Source organism: Psittacula echo (genome assembly GCF_963264785.1).
Source record: "Psittacula echo genome assembly, chromosome: 27".
NCBI classification, from domain to species: domain Eukaryota; kingdom Metazoa; phylum Chordata; class Aves; order Psittaciformes; family Psittacidae; genus Psittacula; species Psittacula echo.
This window is the reverse complement of record NC_137762.1, coordinates 1,930,779-1,946,543: the sequence shown is the minus strand read 5'-3', so window position 1 is coordinate 1,946,543 and position 15,765 is coordinate 1,930,779. Positions and strand designations below refer to the sequence as shown.

General features: G+C 46.9%; 1 protein-coding gene across 1 annotated transcript; it reads right to left on the bottom strand.

Moving 5' to 3' along the window:
* Positions 1-10,133: 10,133 nt before the first annotated feature.
* On the bottom strand, positions 10,134-12,250 carry HOXC12 (homeobox C12; the record flags this gene model as incomplete). Its single annotated transcript, XM_080635381.1, has 2 exons — positions 10,134-10,942; positions 11,686-12,250. 2 exons carry the CDS (start codon positions 12,248-12,250, stop codon positions 10,704-10,706), a joined length of 804 nt encoding a protein of 267 aa, XP_080491507.1. The 3' UTR covers positions 10,134-10,703.
* Positions 12,251-15,765: the final 3,515 nt, after the last annotated feature.

The following is a 15,765-nucleotide window of genomic DNA, read 5'->3' as shown; positions in this document are numbered from 1 at the left end:
ATTTAACACTGTTTTCTCCTGGAAGTGGAAAATATAGAGTCGTGGAGCTTTTTTTCCTCCTCTCGGTCTTTGGGGGCCTGGGTTTTCAGCATCAGGCCATGTTCGGTCCACTCGCAAAGTCTTGGGGCTTTTCGGATGGCCATTGTCACATCTGTGGGGCCCTCTTTGTCACCACGGGGGACACACCACCGACATACTCCCCGTTCCACCCCCCACCCCCCCCCAAATCTGTCTGTTAGAAGAGAAAGAGCAAAACCTCCTCGAACAGAGAACATCCACATTTTAATGGGTGCCGTCGCCACTCCAGGCTCGATAAAAGCAGCCCCGCCGCTCACAGGGAGGGGGGAAAGATTTGGGGATAGGGGGAGGAGAGATTGGGGTGCAAAACACAGACTCAGACCTGGTGAATGTCCCCTCCCGGCCAAGGTTTTTCCTCTTTCTACTGTTTTCCTACGGCTCGAGCGTGGTGGGTTTTGCTGTTTCGGGTGCGTTGGATTGGCTTCTGTCCTCTTTGTTTTTAGATATAGATAGATATATATATTATTTTTTAGCTTCTCCCCCGGTCCCTTTGAATTTCTTTTTGTATTATTATTTTCTGGCCTTCAGGATGAAATCATCTCCGGGAGAAAGGGAGACAGGGGAAGGGCAGCAGGACTTATGGCGAGGGAAGAGGTAAAGAGACTCGGGGATTTTACACCCATTCCCACCTCTTACACCCGACCACCCTTTTCACCCCTTCCCTGCGTTATTATTAACCCCTTCCCCCCACCCCCCCGAGACTCTGCCACTACTCAGGACTTCCCAGGAGCCAAGCATGAGCAGAAACCGCTTTGCCCAAGCATTAAAATCCACATTATTTTATTCCATTTATCCCCATCTCCGAGCACAGACAGCACAGGAGCTTGGCTCACCCCCCAAATTCCCTACCCCTACCTAATCCTCCCCTTTTTATTTAATAATTACCCTTCCATACCCTGTTTTTCCCCTTTTCGAGGAAAAAAAACCCCAAACTGCCCCTCTCCCTCCCTCCCTTCCTCTATCCCTTCACCCCCTTCTTTCTTTCTTTCTGCCTCTCTCCTTACCGAGCGAACTTCATTGTTTTCTGGAGGAAATGGTAATGTTCAGACATTAAACCTTAATTGGGCTTTTCTTTATGATGTTTAATTTCCTCCATGGCAGACGGGTTTGCATCTTGCTGGGAAAAGAGGAGAAGGAGGGGAAAAAGGCAAAAAAAAACCCCAACCGAATAAGAAAAAGGAGAAGGGGGAAAGCCCTTGTTTGAAGTCTGCAGTCCAGCTTGGGGGGGAGAAAGGATGAAAAAAATCAGGATTTGGAGAAAAGGGCTCCATAAAATCATCCTCCGCCTTTGCTATTTCAGCACTTGGCTCCTCTCCCTGCCCCTCACCGCCTGGAGGAGGGGGGGAACTGGAAAAAAAGAGGGGTTTAATAAAAATGAAGGTTGCGGCATTGAGCTGGAGGGTCGCCGGCAATGGCATTGCCCGCGGGGCCGCGGCGGAGCAGCGCGGACGGGCCGCGGAAAGGGAGGCTGGAGGCTTAACTTGACCTTCACTTTGCAAGGGCGGCCCCCGCCCACCCAGACGGGCAGCCCAGACGGCTCCTCCCGCGGGCAGAGCAAGGCAGCGCTGGCAGAGCAAGGCAGCGCGGGCAGGGCAGCGCGGGTAGCCCTCCGCAGGCGCGGAAACGGAGGGGACGAAGAAAGAAAGTAAAAGAAAATAAAGTAAAAATTAAAAAGACATTTAAAATACAATACAATACAATAAAATGGTATTGTGTGTGCGTGTGTGAGGGTGAATGCGGGGCAGCTCTTGCCAGGGACCCCCCCCCCGATATTCGAATTTCCACAATTTATTTGCAGTCTCGGAAGAGGAGGGGGGTTGAAAGTAACTTTTCCAGCTGCCTAAAACAAGGAAATAATATCTCGATTCTAGTCGAGCAGAGCTTTTGGTCTCCCTCCGTTCTCCCCGTGAATCCCCCTCTCACCCCACCGCACTCCCCCATCTTCTAAAGAGGCATCGAAAAACCCACAGCACATTTTTTCGCCAACCACCCGTTTATTTATTTATTTGTCCCCGAAATCCACCCCCAAAATCCCTTTTTCCTTATAAAAACTAAAGGGGACAAGCAGAACCGCAGCAGCCAGCACGGCTCCTCTTTGCAAATAAATATTTTCTTTAGCCCCATTTAGGAAAGAAAAAAAGAAGAAAAATATCCAAAACTCATGGAAGAGCCATCTTATTGGGTTAGGAGGATTTTTGTAAAGTTTGAGGAGGGCTTTGATGAACGCGTTTTAGGTGGAAAAAGAGTAAAGAAGGAAGTGCTTGTGCAGATGTGTAACTTTGTCGGTGTTCACCCGCCTTTGTGTCTGTCTGGGTAGGGGGAAGACAGATGCTTTATTTCACAGTCTCTCTATAAAGAGATAATTATATATCTAGTAATCCACCGGAGCAATAAATACTCTTCATCCACAATTACAGATGAAGATGGTTGGTTTAAATACCCATAAAGTCAGTGTTTGGGCTCGGGGTGGAAGTTGGAAAAGAGGGATTTGGAAGGGGGGTGAGGTGTAAAAAGGTACAGAGAGGGAAAAGCCAAAGGAAAACCCCTGTAGCTCCCCAAAAATGAGCACAACTGGGTGAAATAATCTCAGGATTGCTTTAAATGTCGTGTCCTCCCCCACCCCGGCAGTGGGTTGCCCATGGGTGCGATGAGTTGGTCGGTCGTAGCTAGGCGGGAGTGAATAGGGTGAGCTGTGCCGTACTCATACCTTGCTCCATGGTTACACACCGGAGCTGTGCATGGATATTTCCACTCCGCGGGGTGCTCACATACACCACCACCCCCCCACCCCCCCCGTTTACTCTAACAGATCCCAGCAAAACCCCATTGGGATTTATGTTTCAGCAAAGAAAAAACGCCCTGGCCCACGCCATCTATTAAAATATAATTTCTTCTATTATTTCTACCTCCAGATATTTTGATTTGAGGTATGTATGGTCTTGATTTTTCTTTTCCTTTTCCTTTTTTCCCCTTCCTTTTACTGGACCTGAAGCCTGCCCAACATCCCTCATTGCTACCTTGGGTCTCACACTGTACTTTTCCATACCTAATTTTTTAAATGCTTTCTCCTTTAGCAGCGTCTCGTCTCACCTCATAATAGTTTACTGGTTAATCATAAAAATAAAATGAATTTCCACTCGCCCTGTAATTATCGACACTTCTCCAGCCGACGTGTAGGTTTGGGAGGCACAGGAGTGTAGTGGCTGCAAAAATGAATATTAATACGCTTTTCCTTTGAAATGAATTAATTTTGGCAAACGTTTTTATAATCAGATATCCCGATGGTTTATGTGTTCTGTGTGGCAGTGTTTGGCTAACGCAAGCCTAAAATTAAAGCACAAACTCTCTTTAATAAAAAATACAGGTAGATTTTTAACGCTCATATTCCGGCTAGACCAAAACACGGGTTAAATGTGATTTATTCTGACTGAGGGAGAGATAAGATTTCTGCATTTTTCTGGTACCAGAAAAGCATAGGAGGGGGAAAATTGAATTTCTGCACAGACAAAGGCAGGAAAACCGCTTTATTTTCAAAAATAAAGTTTTTTTTTGGAGCTGAAATAGACAGAAGGGAGGCCCCCCCTCCCCTTAAGCCGTGGAGAAGGATAGTTAATATGAGATTTACTGGGGAGAAAGGGGCGCGTATCTTTATTTCCTATTTGAGCAACATGAAAATAAAGTCACTTAATGAAGTCTGACTAAAACAAAAAGGAAATTTGTGGAGAGCCAACAAGAGGCAGCCATTAGAAAATCCGCGCAATTTACCCGCAGTAAGGAGTACAAGGCGAGTGATCTTTTTATCTTTCTTATCCTTTTCATCTTTATTATCACTCTTGTTAACAACACCAATGAGACTGGATACATATATCTCCTTTAAATGCAGTCATCCATGGAGCCATTGTAGTTGCTAGCTACAGATATATTAATTAATTTATTCTCTCAACAGTAAAATATTGCTGTGTCTACTTGCTACCTACCAAGCAATAAAAAAGAGGCTTCCCTCAACCCTCCCCCCCTCCCCAGCTCTGCACTTCATTAGGCTTTACCTATAAGTTTCTATTTGAAATTATTTGCTCAAAACTAATTACCTGCAATGTACTTCATTTTCCCCTCGTAGGGTCTGGAAGGTTTCAAAGTGGGGTGGGTGGCCTTATGCTGATAAATGCTGCTAATTATTCCCACTCTGTGTTTATTTTATGTTTATGAACCCCCACTCGGAACCAAACCAAGGCATTCTTAGGAAATAATTGGCATATTAATGATGGGGGGGGGGGGGGGGGGGGGAGACGTGCTTGAAAACAGCCCTTATAATGCACAGGGAAGGAAAGCAAATAGTTAATATATCGCGGAATTAGCCAGAGGACGGACCCCGAGCCACACACAGACCGGGAGAAGGAAATCCAGCCGTCTTTGCTTTTGTCCTTTTTTTGGGGGGCTTCGGAGGTTCGGTTGAGGCTGGAATACAGACTATTTCCACTCAAGGACACGGGCATCTCAGATGCTGTACTGAAGCCCAAATCATTTCCCCCTGCATGTTCTTCTCGTGTACAGCACCTCCAGCACCCCCGCGGGAGTGTCCAGCAGGTCAAGGTGCCCTCCACCTTCTAACCCTCCAGCGCACCCATAACCCTGATACTCTGTTCTTTTTGGAGATCCTTTTTGGCTGGGTCCGAGGGATTAAGCCCACACGAAGACCACGCACACCCGTGGAAACCTATACAGAGCCTATAGCACCCCGTGCTGTATAAGCTTCACCTTTACTCTTCATTTTCAGGGGCGCATAGGAGAAAAAAAGAGGAATTTCCAGGTCACTCCCCTCCAGGCAAAACCCCTTGCCAGGGTGTCTGCAGCGCAGCCGGGTTTATTTTCTCCTGAACTTTGAATTCTTCCAATTTTTCCTTCTGCTAAACCACCCCTGGGCCTCCTGGATTTGGGTGTAAAAAAAAAACCCGCTTTGAACCAGCAAAAAAAGGGTGTGTTGAGAAAATGAGGGGCAGGAGAAGAAAATTTGGACTTTTTGACGTATTTTTCTCGGTGTTGCCGTATTAAACTTTGCTTAAAGCGGCTTTGAAATGAGTCCAGCCCTAGGTCGGCTCGGGTTTTGCAGAGGGAGTTCAAAGAACTCGGACATTTCTTCGGCACAAAGGTGTCAAGACCACATCTCCTGGCTCAGAAAGAAACCCCCTTTTTCCTATTTCTGCTTTGCACATTCTATTCCCCACATTGACTATACACTGAGAGCACCAAAATGGGAACAAAACCCTAAATTTGACCGTCACGCTTTAATATTTTCTGCGATTTTTGCAGTAACTGTGAAACAGCACCTCGGCCGTTCTCATTAGCGGTAGAAATATTCCTTGCAATTAAAGAGATGATGCTCTTCTCCCCTCACTAACGAATTCATTTTAAAGCCAAAGCAATGAAATACGCTGCTGAATAAAAGAAACTAGCCAAGGAATAATACGGATTTTATGGCGAAGCAACAATTTGTTCTATCCGCTTGCTGGTAATAAATAAGTTTTATCTATTTTCGTGAGTGTTTGAATGTCTTTGAAATCCAACTATTCCTGTTCAAGGTGAACCGACTTACGATATATACAATTTATGTCACCCTATAGCAGTCAGATGTTAGGCATAATTCCTCCTCTTGCCCATTTTCCTGCCAGATAGGTGCAGGGACATAGAAAGAAGGAAATCAAAGTGGAGAAAAGTCTAATTTGAGTTTGCTTCTACAATATATTTGTACAAACATCCTCCTGGAGCAAGAGAAAGAGAGGGAAAGTGCGTGCATCAATGTTAAAACATTAAAAAATAGAGTAAAAAAGTAACTATTACAGGAAAAAAGGTAATTTTTCACTCTAGAAAACCTCATCCCTACGGATTGCCACAACTCCTGCTTCTTCATACACCAAACCCTAAATCTTTTGGGAGGGGTGGCTGGGGTTTGCTGCTGCAAGTAGGGCCCATTCCTATGGCAATATTTGCTTTCCTCCTTCCTCCTCCTACTCCTGTGTCCAAATCGAGCAGCTCCTGGAAAAAAGAAAGAGGAAACTGCTCAGGACTGAATGAATCCTCCTGTAATTTTGGAAGACCCCAAGTGCATCTACACTGTGTTGGGAAATTCTGGTTGAGCAAGTGAAGAAAAATATAATACTTAATCTTGTGTTCTTCATAGAAAAAGTTGATCTTAACTCCATCGATCAGGCTGAGGCTCAGGCCAGTGGCTCCCAGTGTGCCCAGACTGGAGGGTGGGCTGAGCTGGGGGTTACTGAACTTAGGTCTGGGTACAGCTAGGACTGGAGGAAGCATCAGTTACTTTGCCATAACCCCATTGTGGTTGTCTTTAGGATTTCTTTCATTAAAATCCCTTCACGATCTTCTAAAAGCTTCTGCCCCCCCCCCCCCCCCCCCCCCCCCGGAAGCGTATGGCATCTCCCCCGAAAGGAAAATGCAGAGAATCCATTTATATAAATATCTGCTTAGAGGGAGATCGAGGAAATCATAATCTAATTTATTTAAATTGGCCTGATGGGGTTATTTTTTCCTCTTGTTAAATGAATTTGCTGCAAATTTACACCGAAGAAATGCAATAATGCTGGTCCTAATAACCATAACCATAACAATAAGCATCAAGATGCCCAAATCTAAACCCAGTCTAATATATTTCCAATTTAAGAGCTGTGCTTTCACGTCTCATTCCCATCTTAAAGTCATATCCAGGATAACTCTGACATTCCTTTGGTTGCTATATCTACAGCTATGTCTATAACTGGTTCCTACGTCTATAACTGGTTCCTATATCCATGAGGAAACCCATCCATATGGCATTTCCCATATGCACATAGGGAATGTGGGATCCCATTGGGCAGGAGGTCTGCTTCCAGAAGAGGCAGAGCTCCCCCGAACCTTCCACCAGAGACAAAAGAATCCCATTTAGCCCATATTCAAGCTCCTTTACCCACCAAAATAGCATCTTGGTTGGGTTTTGCTTCCAATTAATACTACGTGCATGAGCACAACTCTCATTAAACCAACAATTTGAAGATCAACTTATGCTTCTTGTTTCCCCAGGATTTTTCTAATTATATTTAGAGCGACGCAGCAAGCGATATTTCTTTCCTTTTACAACACATTTTACACATTCATTTAATTACTTTCCTTTTTTTTTTACCCAAAGATGATCTACAAGCCACAGAAGGCAAGGCTGGCCAATATATTTTTCTGTTACTCTTTTATTAACCTTGCAACTTAATACTCATTTTAAATGGTAAACAGTAAATCACCAAGTAGATGTTTGGGCAATTTTATTTATTATCAAGAAAGCACATAATAATACATTATATTTTTATTATTATTATTATTGTGAAGCAACTTTTTACATGACTATATAAAGCCTGAACGTGCTATAACAGACATTTGCATAGACCCTACATAGAATAACTTGAGGTAAAGAACATTACATATGAACTATACTGCGAAGGACGCATATTAACAACCGCAATGACCTAGACTAGGGGTACAAGCAGAAAAAACAGTGCCACGTACACGGAGAACAGACACAGACCGAACAGAAATCCCACCGAGGAGCCTTTTTAAAGCAATCTGGAAGAGAATATTGCATATATTTTCATTTTCTTCGGCATTTTCTCTAGGGATTGCTGCTGGTGCCTTGGCTTTTGTGTCTGGGAGAGCGGGGGGGGGAGCTTTTCGGGGGATACAAGTGCCCCTCGGTGGGTGAAGAATAACGAAACGGATTGATTTGTTTTTTGGGATGGTGGGATTGAAATCCAACACAGCATCTCTGACATCTCACCGTAACTCACCCTCACCTTCCTCAGGCTCCAGCCTCCCCCCTCAAGCCGCCTCGTTGCGGGGAGGGGTGGGGGGCTGTTCAGCAAAGCCTGGGTGGATTTAGTCCTTTTTTTCCCATGGAATTCCACCCCGTGAAGTCCCCACGACACTGCACAGCCCCAAGTCACCCTCTGCAGAGTAGGCTTTGCCCCGCGACACAGAGACAGGGTGCTCTGAGAGCACCCAAAGCCACAACCACTCCCCAAACTCTCGCCCCACGACCTACCCGCCCCCCAAATCGCCCCAAGACATTACATTCCTCCACATCACCTTTTTCCTTTAATTGCACGTGGTTGAGCAGGAGCATCTAGAGATAGATCCATAGGTACGTGTGGTTTAACACATCTTAGTCTCTATTGCACAGCATCGCGACAGGCGATACCCTCCGCGGCGGCTCTTTTGTGTGGGACTAAGGGGCAAAAGGGGACCCTCACCCAGGAGCCAGCATTGAGAGAGGAGATAGGGGGTCTTTCTTTGTAAAAATAAGTGGAAAGAAATAAAGCTGTGACATTTCCCGAGATGGGAATGGGGAAAAGAAGGGAAGGAGCTGGAGAAGGGCAGGGAATGAAGGGAGAAGGTTCTGCTGGGTGTTCCTGCAGAAATAAAGCTGAAGGAAAAGGCTCTTTGCAGCCCGGAGAGGGATTTTTTTTTTTCCTTTAAGGAGTCGGCTCCATCCTTTGCAGCTCGTAAATAAAAGCATTCCTCGGCGCTGCTGGTCATGACCATGAACGCGTGGAAGCAGGAGCACGTGGTGAGCATCCAGACTTCCCTGAAAACGCTGCTTTGCCATAAAATTAATCCCCCCTCCGATATAAAATGAATGGAGCAAAGCACGGCGTGGCAAAGCACCGGGCTGCAGCACCGAGCCCCCCTCTCCCCTTCAGCCTGGATTAAAAATTCCTGGTTTTTTTCCTCTTTTTTATCCTAGATTACAATTTCCCATGCAGGCAAAGCTTCCCAAGGCCCTAAACCTGCTGCTCCCCCCATCCTACCACCACCTTGCCTCGCTCCCCCCAGCCTAAAAGTGCCTTTAAAACAGGGAATCACGAAAATTGGTGTTTCCCCCCTCGAAAATCAGAGCACACGTACAGAGGAAACACGTCGCATCCTACCAGGCCCCTGTCTATTGCTTTGAAAGGGAAAAAACCAGGGGGTTTTAGGGAAACACCCCTTCATGTCCTCCAAAGACCGAAACCTCTTATTAAAGTTGGGTCTGTCTCTATTTGCAGCTAGAAGGACTTTTTAGGGAGGCAAAGAAAGCATTGCCCTTGCTATAAATGTGCAGGTTTTTAACCTGATGGGCTGCTGAGCAAGGGAAACGTAGCTAAATGAGATATATTTCCTTAAAAAAACCACTTCATATATTCCCTTAAAAAACACCCTAGTGAGAAGATAGCACCCAAGCGACAAAGCGCATCTTTCCAGTTATCGCAGGGAAGGGGAGATGCAACTCGCTCAGACTCCAACAGGCTGTTATCACCGGAGGGTACAAACCAAGGCATTTTTTCTACCTGCTTTCCTACGTTTTCATCAATAAACGCAGCAAAACAGTGTACCTACTCCATCAGTAGAACTGTCGCGAAGGAACATCTCTCTTTTTTTTAAGAAGGGGAATGTAATTTTAAGATAGTGCAGAGAAAAGCTGTGAATCCAGAGAGAGGGGGAAAGAAAATTCTCCAAAAGGCTCAGTTTACGTGAAAGGAAAGTCAGATTTTTTTCCCTGGGTGGGTTTTCTAGGGTGGGGGATGCACTTTCCTTCTCCTTGTGACACTCTGGCGTTGAGGACAACACCATCGCCTGCATCAAAGCCTCGTATGTGCGTACGAGGAACATAGTGTGATACACAGACCTCATATATTATATAGATATATACCATATACACCGGATATATACACAGTCTTTGTCTCTCGCCTCTTCCTAGAGATCCCTATTAAACCTGGAGATGCTGATTAAGCGTATAGGTCCCCATTAAGCCTGGAGATACTGATTAAACCTAGAGATACTCGTCATCCACGAGTCTTCAATTTAGACTGAGAAAACCACATCTTGGGTCACACCGTGCACTGAAAAAAGCATCTTCCACCAGGATGCGGGGTCTATCCCTTAGGACAACACCCTCCATCCCTTTTTTTGTGTCACTCCCTCCCTATTTCTTTATTTTTGCCATTTTCCCCTCCTGCTTTCCCACTAAACCGGCCCTAAACCCTACGTGCCAGCCCAGGAGGAGCTCCGGGATCTTTCCTCATCCCCCTCAAACCCGGTCTCGCCACCAACCGAAGCCGGAGGGGGTGGAAGGTAGTGGGGGAAGGGACCGGCGGCCCCCGACGGCCCCGACGGTGCCCGGCGCTGCACGGAAACCCTACCTGTGCTGTTGACAAAGGCAAAGTGGGTAAAGTCGGGCTCAAAACCTCCCCTTCAGCCCGCCGAGCATCTCTGGAAGCCGTCCGTCCCCCCGCGGTCCCGGCGGAGAAGATGCATTATTATTAATATTATTATTTTCCTCGCTGTCGGGTTTCGTATTTTAAGGGAAACTGGTAAATTATTAATATTATTTCTTTATTCATTGATTTCTGGGTAGGGAGGGGGATTAAGAGTGATCAGATAAAGTCCCGGGAGCTCGGGTGAATGCTAGAGAGTCTATGTGGGGGTTGTTTTGGGTTTAGTTGAGGTTTTTTTCCTTCTTTTTTTTTCTTTTTTTTTTTTTAGTTTTCTATTTTTATATATCATTTTTTTCTTTTTTAATTTTAATACCCGACGCGGACGTGTTTTAAACTTTAAAAGAAAGAAAGAGCTTGCTCTCTCAGGAGGAGTCTTTTCTTTTTCATACGCCGGTTCTGGAACCAGATCTTCACCTGCTGGTCGCTCAGGTTTAATCGGTCTGAGAGCTCCCTCCTTCTTTGGCGAGTAATGAATTCATTGACCATAAACTCCCCTTCCAGCTCTGCCAGCTGCAGCTTAGAATAGGGTTTTCGCTTTTTCCGGGACCGTGTGTGCATCGGGTACCAAGGAGCACCTGGCAAATGGGGAACGAGAGTTTAGCACTTGGCAAGGAAACCCCATCCCAAACCTTCTCTTAAAGAAAAGAAGGGGGGGGCACCCCCAGCACCCCTTTTTCTGCACCTCTCTGGTAGCCCCGCTCTTCCCAAGGTCTCTCGCTGTGCTTGGGGATGCTCCCAGATGCCTCCCAGGCCCACGGGTGATGTACAGGAGATAGAGGAAGGGGAAGGGGGGGAGCCTTACAACCGGGACATGGAGCAAAGGATGGCCAGGGAGCGGGAGATAAACCCGGGGCCCTCCAGGAAGGGCTCCAAGGCAACAAGGAGAAACCTCCAGTCCAATGCCAACTTGGAAGACTGTGTTTTCGTATGGATTTTAAGCACCCCCTCCCCTTTTTCCCCCTTCCCTTGGACAGACACACCTCTGCGATGTCCCCAAAAAGCGCCCGGACGCTCTGCCAGCCCTCCGCGCTGCGCAGGGATGCGCAACTACTACCCTGCTCTGCGTCTCTCTTTCTTTTTTTTTTTAATGGGATATTTACATGTTTATAGCCTTTTCTTTTAAAAGAAGCACCACCTAATAAAACATTAGGGATTTCGGTGCTACCCCTAGTGGTCTCAGCACACATAGACACACCGCTTCCCACCGCTGAGCCCATGAATTACACCCCGGAGGAGCCCCAAGCCGGCAAGTTTCCAAGCAAAAAAAAACCCCGACACAACCAGCTCCAGCCCCGAGGTCCTCCTTCCCGGGTCTTACCACCGTTGCCTAAAGTGCTGCCTTGGTTCAGGGGGGACACCAAACCCCCCGCTTCTCCGGTCGTGCCTTTATTCCCTTCATTGAGCAAAGAAGAGCTGGAGTCTGACTCCAAGGACTGGCAGGATGGAGGATCGTGAGGCACCGCCTCGCTGCTCGGATAGTCATATTTGCTGAAATTGCCCCCCATGCCTGTGGGGAGGCTGGATTCGAGGGGCAGCAAGGCACTGTCCCTGCCCCTCTCCTCCCTCTTGAGCCCGCTGGGTTCGGAGCAGGTTTCCCGGTAATAACATTTGCTTTCCTCCACCCGGGCGAGGTCGCAGGCTCTACCGAAGGAAGGGTTAATGGAGACGGGGCTGCCCAGGTAGGGTTGAGGGTACCCGTTGCAGGGTTCCGAGGATGCCCAGGGCAAGGAGCAGACGTTATCCCGTCTGGGGTAGGAGAGGGAAGGCAAACCGGGCAGCTGCCCTCCGGAGGCCCGGAAATTAGGGAAGTAGAAGGTGTCTCCTGTGTGGATGTTCACCAGAGGTCCCACAAAGCCGGGATTAAGGAGGTTGTGCTCGCCCATTTCCGCGGGCCTGACCGAAAGCTTCTACTTTATTGCTATCTGACATTAAACATAGTTAAACCGACGGCTCGGCCTCATTGGTCCGGGGGGGTCACGTGAGCCCCAAATTGCGCTGGGAGGTGGGGGGGGCCTCCCCTCCCCTGGCAGCCGAGACAAAACACAACAGCAAGTTCCGCCTTTTTACGCCTTTTCTTCCCCCCGAATCCCGTCCTCCTCCCCCCCCAATAAAAAATCATAAAAAAATCCCATAAAGCATTTTATTAAAAAAGAGAAAAAAGCCCCAACTGCTCCCAGCGCTGGCTTAAGAAGCGCAGAGCTCCCTAAATTGTCATATTTAGCATAAAATAATCGATAGGAGAGGGTTTTACCCCAAAACCACTGTGCGTCCCTCCCCCGGCAACACTTCGGGCCTCTCCACCATCTGCAAAAGCGAGGCTGATTCTCATTAATTAGCTCCTTTATTAACTAAAACAGTTCGAATTTACAATATCTCACCAATAAATTACTATTAGATATTGTGTCATATAAAGTTTACGGGCTTTTTAAGGAGACGAATGATGGAGCCCGCAACAGGCTCATATTTACGCGTGGTGGGATGGCAGAGTTGGAGGCTATTTGTGACCTTTCCTACTCCTTTTTATTAGTATTATTAGTATTATTATTATCATTTTCCCCAGCTCCTCTCGGACTAGGTGGCTTTGTCGTGGGCTGGGGAAATTCAGCCTCTTCCGAAGCTTTTGCCACTCTCTCAAGAAGAGATGGAAGATTTTTTAACAATCCTCAATTGCTTTTATTAATGACCTGTGTCGAATAAAGCAGCCAGAAGAACACGACTGTATATAGCCTTAATTTACCCGGTATATACCCCCATATGTACCAGGGCGCACACACGTATAGAGTTGTTTCCATCTATATTTCGAATTCTTCTTTTTACTTTGTTTCTGAGAAAGAATTACAGTCCTGCCCCCCATTTATTTGGTCCCCACCCCTGGAAACAGAGGTACACACACACACATACGCACGCGGAGCTGGTTCTTCACCACCTTATAGCAATATATTCTGCCCTCGTAACACTACGGAGCTCTTCTTCCCTCCCACCCATCTTCTTCTCCTGGTCATACTGAAAAGAGCTGCTGTAAAGGAATACAAGGAGGGGGGGGAAATAATGAACAAAAATCAATATTGGCTTCTTTCAGTGCGAAATAAAGACGTTGGCGGAAGGAAAAAAATAATGCTACTGGAAAAGGTGCATCGCATGGAAACCGGGAACACGCAAAGGCGTTTGAGGGTGGTTTGTGTTCGATTTTTTTCTGGAGTGGGATTTTTTTCCTCTTTTTTTTTTTTTTTTTCTTGCTCCTCCTCCCCCCCCTTTCTTTATTTTTTAAGAAACCAATCCCCCCCCTTCCCCGTTGCTGGATTTTTGCATGGCTTTGCATTCCTCCCTGCCTTGAGCAACTCTCAAGCTCTCCCCTTGCCAGGTTGACTCTGCAAAGTACCGTAAATATTCCTGTAGAGGTAAAACAGCTGCGCAGGAGCGGAGGCGCTCCGCGAAGGCTGAGCAGGGCGACTGTAGCCTCATCTCCCCAACTGCTGCCTTTCCAGCAGCCTCCCACCCCAATATTTCATATATTTCTCAAGCATAAAATCATTTGGGGGCTTCAGCTCCCCCTCCTCCCAGCCCTGCAAGAAAAATCAGGTGCCAATAAAATAACTCCTTGAGGTGCTTTGTTTTGTCTTCCATGGACAGCTCCTGAAGGTGGAAATCCTCTTTTCCCTCTTTCCTATTCCTTTTTCTCCCTGGCACATGGATATGCTGCATACGTACCTTGCAGAGATATGTGCATACCTTCCTACACGCTTTGCCTGTGAAGGAAGAAATACGACTACTAGAAATATGCTGCTAGAATGAAAATTTAGCATTTTTTTACCCCCCTCTTTAAACCTTGCCAAGGAATTTTTCTCCCTGCAGGTATAAGTGAAAAAGCTGCTTGCAATTTCTCCCAGTGTCTTCTCGCTGCAGAAGAAACGCTCGCAAACGCTGGGCAAGCGTGGGGAGGAATAGTTTATATAAAAATGAGCACGTGATCCCCGGAGGTTGCCATCTGAATTGGCTTTGTTTGCTGGGGTTTTTTTTATTAAAGAAAACCCTTCCTCTACCTTGCTCTTGGCTTTGCAAAATTCTCCATAGAAGACGTGCCCGGGTGCTGCACGGCTTTGTTCTCCACCGGACCTTGGGAAAGTACGGTTTTTTGCTCTAGAGAAGTCTCGGGGTATTTGGGGCTTTTCCTCTTTATTAATTTTTTTTCCAGGGTTAAAATATTTAAAAAATAATAAATATTCATATTTACCTCCAAGGAAACATGTGGGGAAGTAACTGCAGGGTTGAGCTGCAGAGCAAGTGAACCACAGACTGGTGGAGGGATAATGTCAGCGTGGGCATCACAGCAAGGGAGAGAGAGTAACACACCCCCGGCTCCCCTATTTATTCATTTTTAACTCCTTTTCTTTAGAGCTGGGAAATGCCGCAGCCGTGCTCAGAAATATATTAAGGGATGCGGAGTGCGCAGAGGAGCTCCCTGCTCTTGGTGGCCTTGGCTGGGGCTCCCCAGCTCCACGCTGCTCCCGCTGCAAGCAGACAGCAGGTCTAAGGAAAAGGAGGAAATAAAGTTCATCCAAAGACACTTAAGCAAAGCTGCTGCGTTTCCCTGGAGTTTCTTCCCCATTAAAAACGCATTTCCCAGTTCAGGTTGAGCGCTGGGGCTTTTCTAATGCTCAGCACAAACTGAGCGGAGTTTAAAAACGAAAGCCTGAGCCGAGTCCTGCTGCTTGGGGCACCGGCATCGGGGGGTTTAGGCGGTGCAGAGCCCACCCCAAAATATATCCCCATTTCCGCCTCATATCGCTTTGAGCAACCGTCCCTTCCTTTTTTCCTGCAGTATTCCTCCCCCCCCCAAATAAAGTTGTGCAGCCCAACAAAATAATTCTCAGCACTTTTCCTCAGGAATCCGGGTTTTCAGGTAGAGAAACCTTTTTGACGCCAATATTGCTATTTAATAATCCTCCGGGAGGGTTTATTTTTCCCCACCTCCCCAAGTTGTACAAGGAGCTTTCGGGAGATGCTGGTGAGAAGCCGGGAGAAGCTTCATCCCAGTTGGGAGCTTCCCCGGGACAAAAAACAGCCCCCGGAAAAACAAAGAAGAAAGAGAAAAAGACGCTGGAAAAGAGAGATTGCAACGTCTCAGTTCAAGGTCACTGTCTAGTGTAGTAAATAGGATCGACATCTTATGCTAATGACTGTCTCGGATGAGCATCACTGCACGGGGAAAACAAGAAGCCCAAGTTTGGGGCTGACTTTTTCCCTGTGTTTTGTGGGATTTATGCCTGCTGTCCAACCTTCCTTCTCTTCCCATTTTGCGCCATCGCCTCCCCTCTCTACCAAAGCGTGAGAAATAAAAACTCAACTTCCCCTCATCCCGCATTTCATCCTTTTCCCCCACCGGCCTCCCTGGCACAGG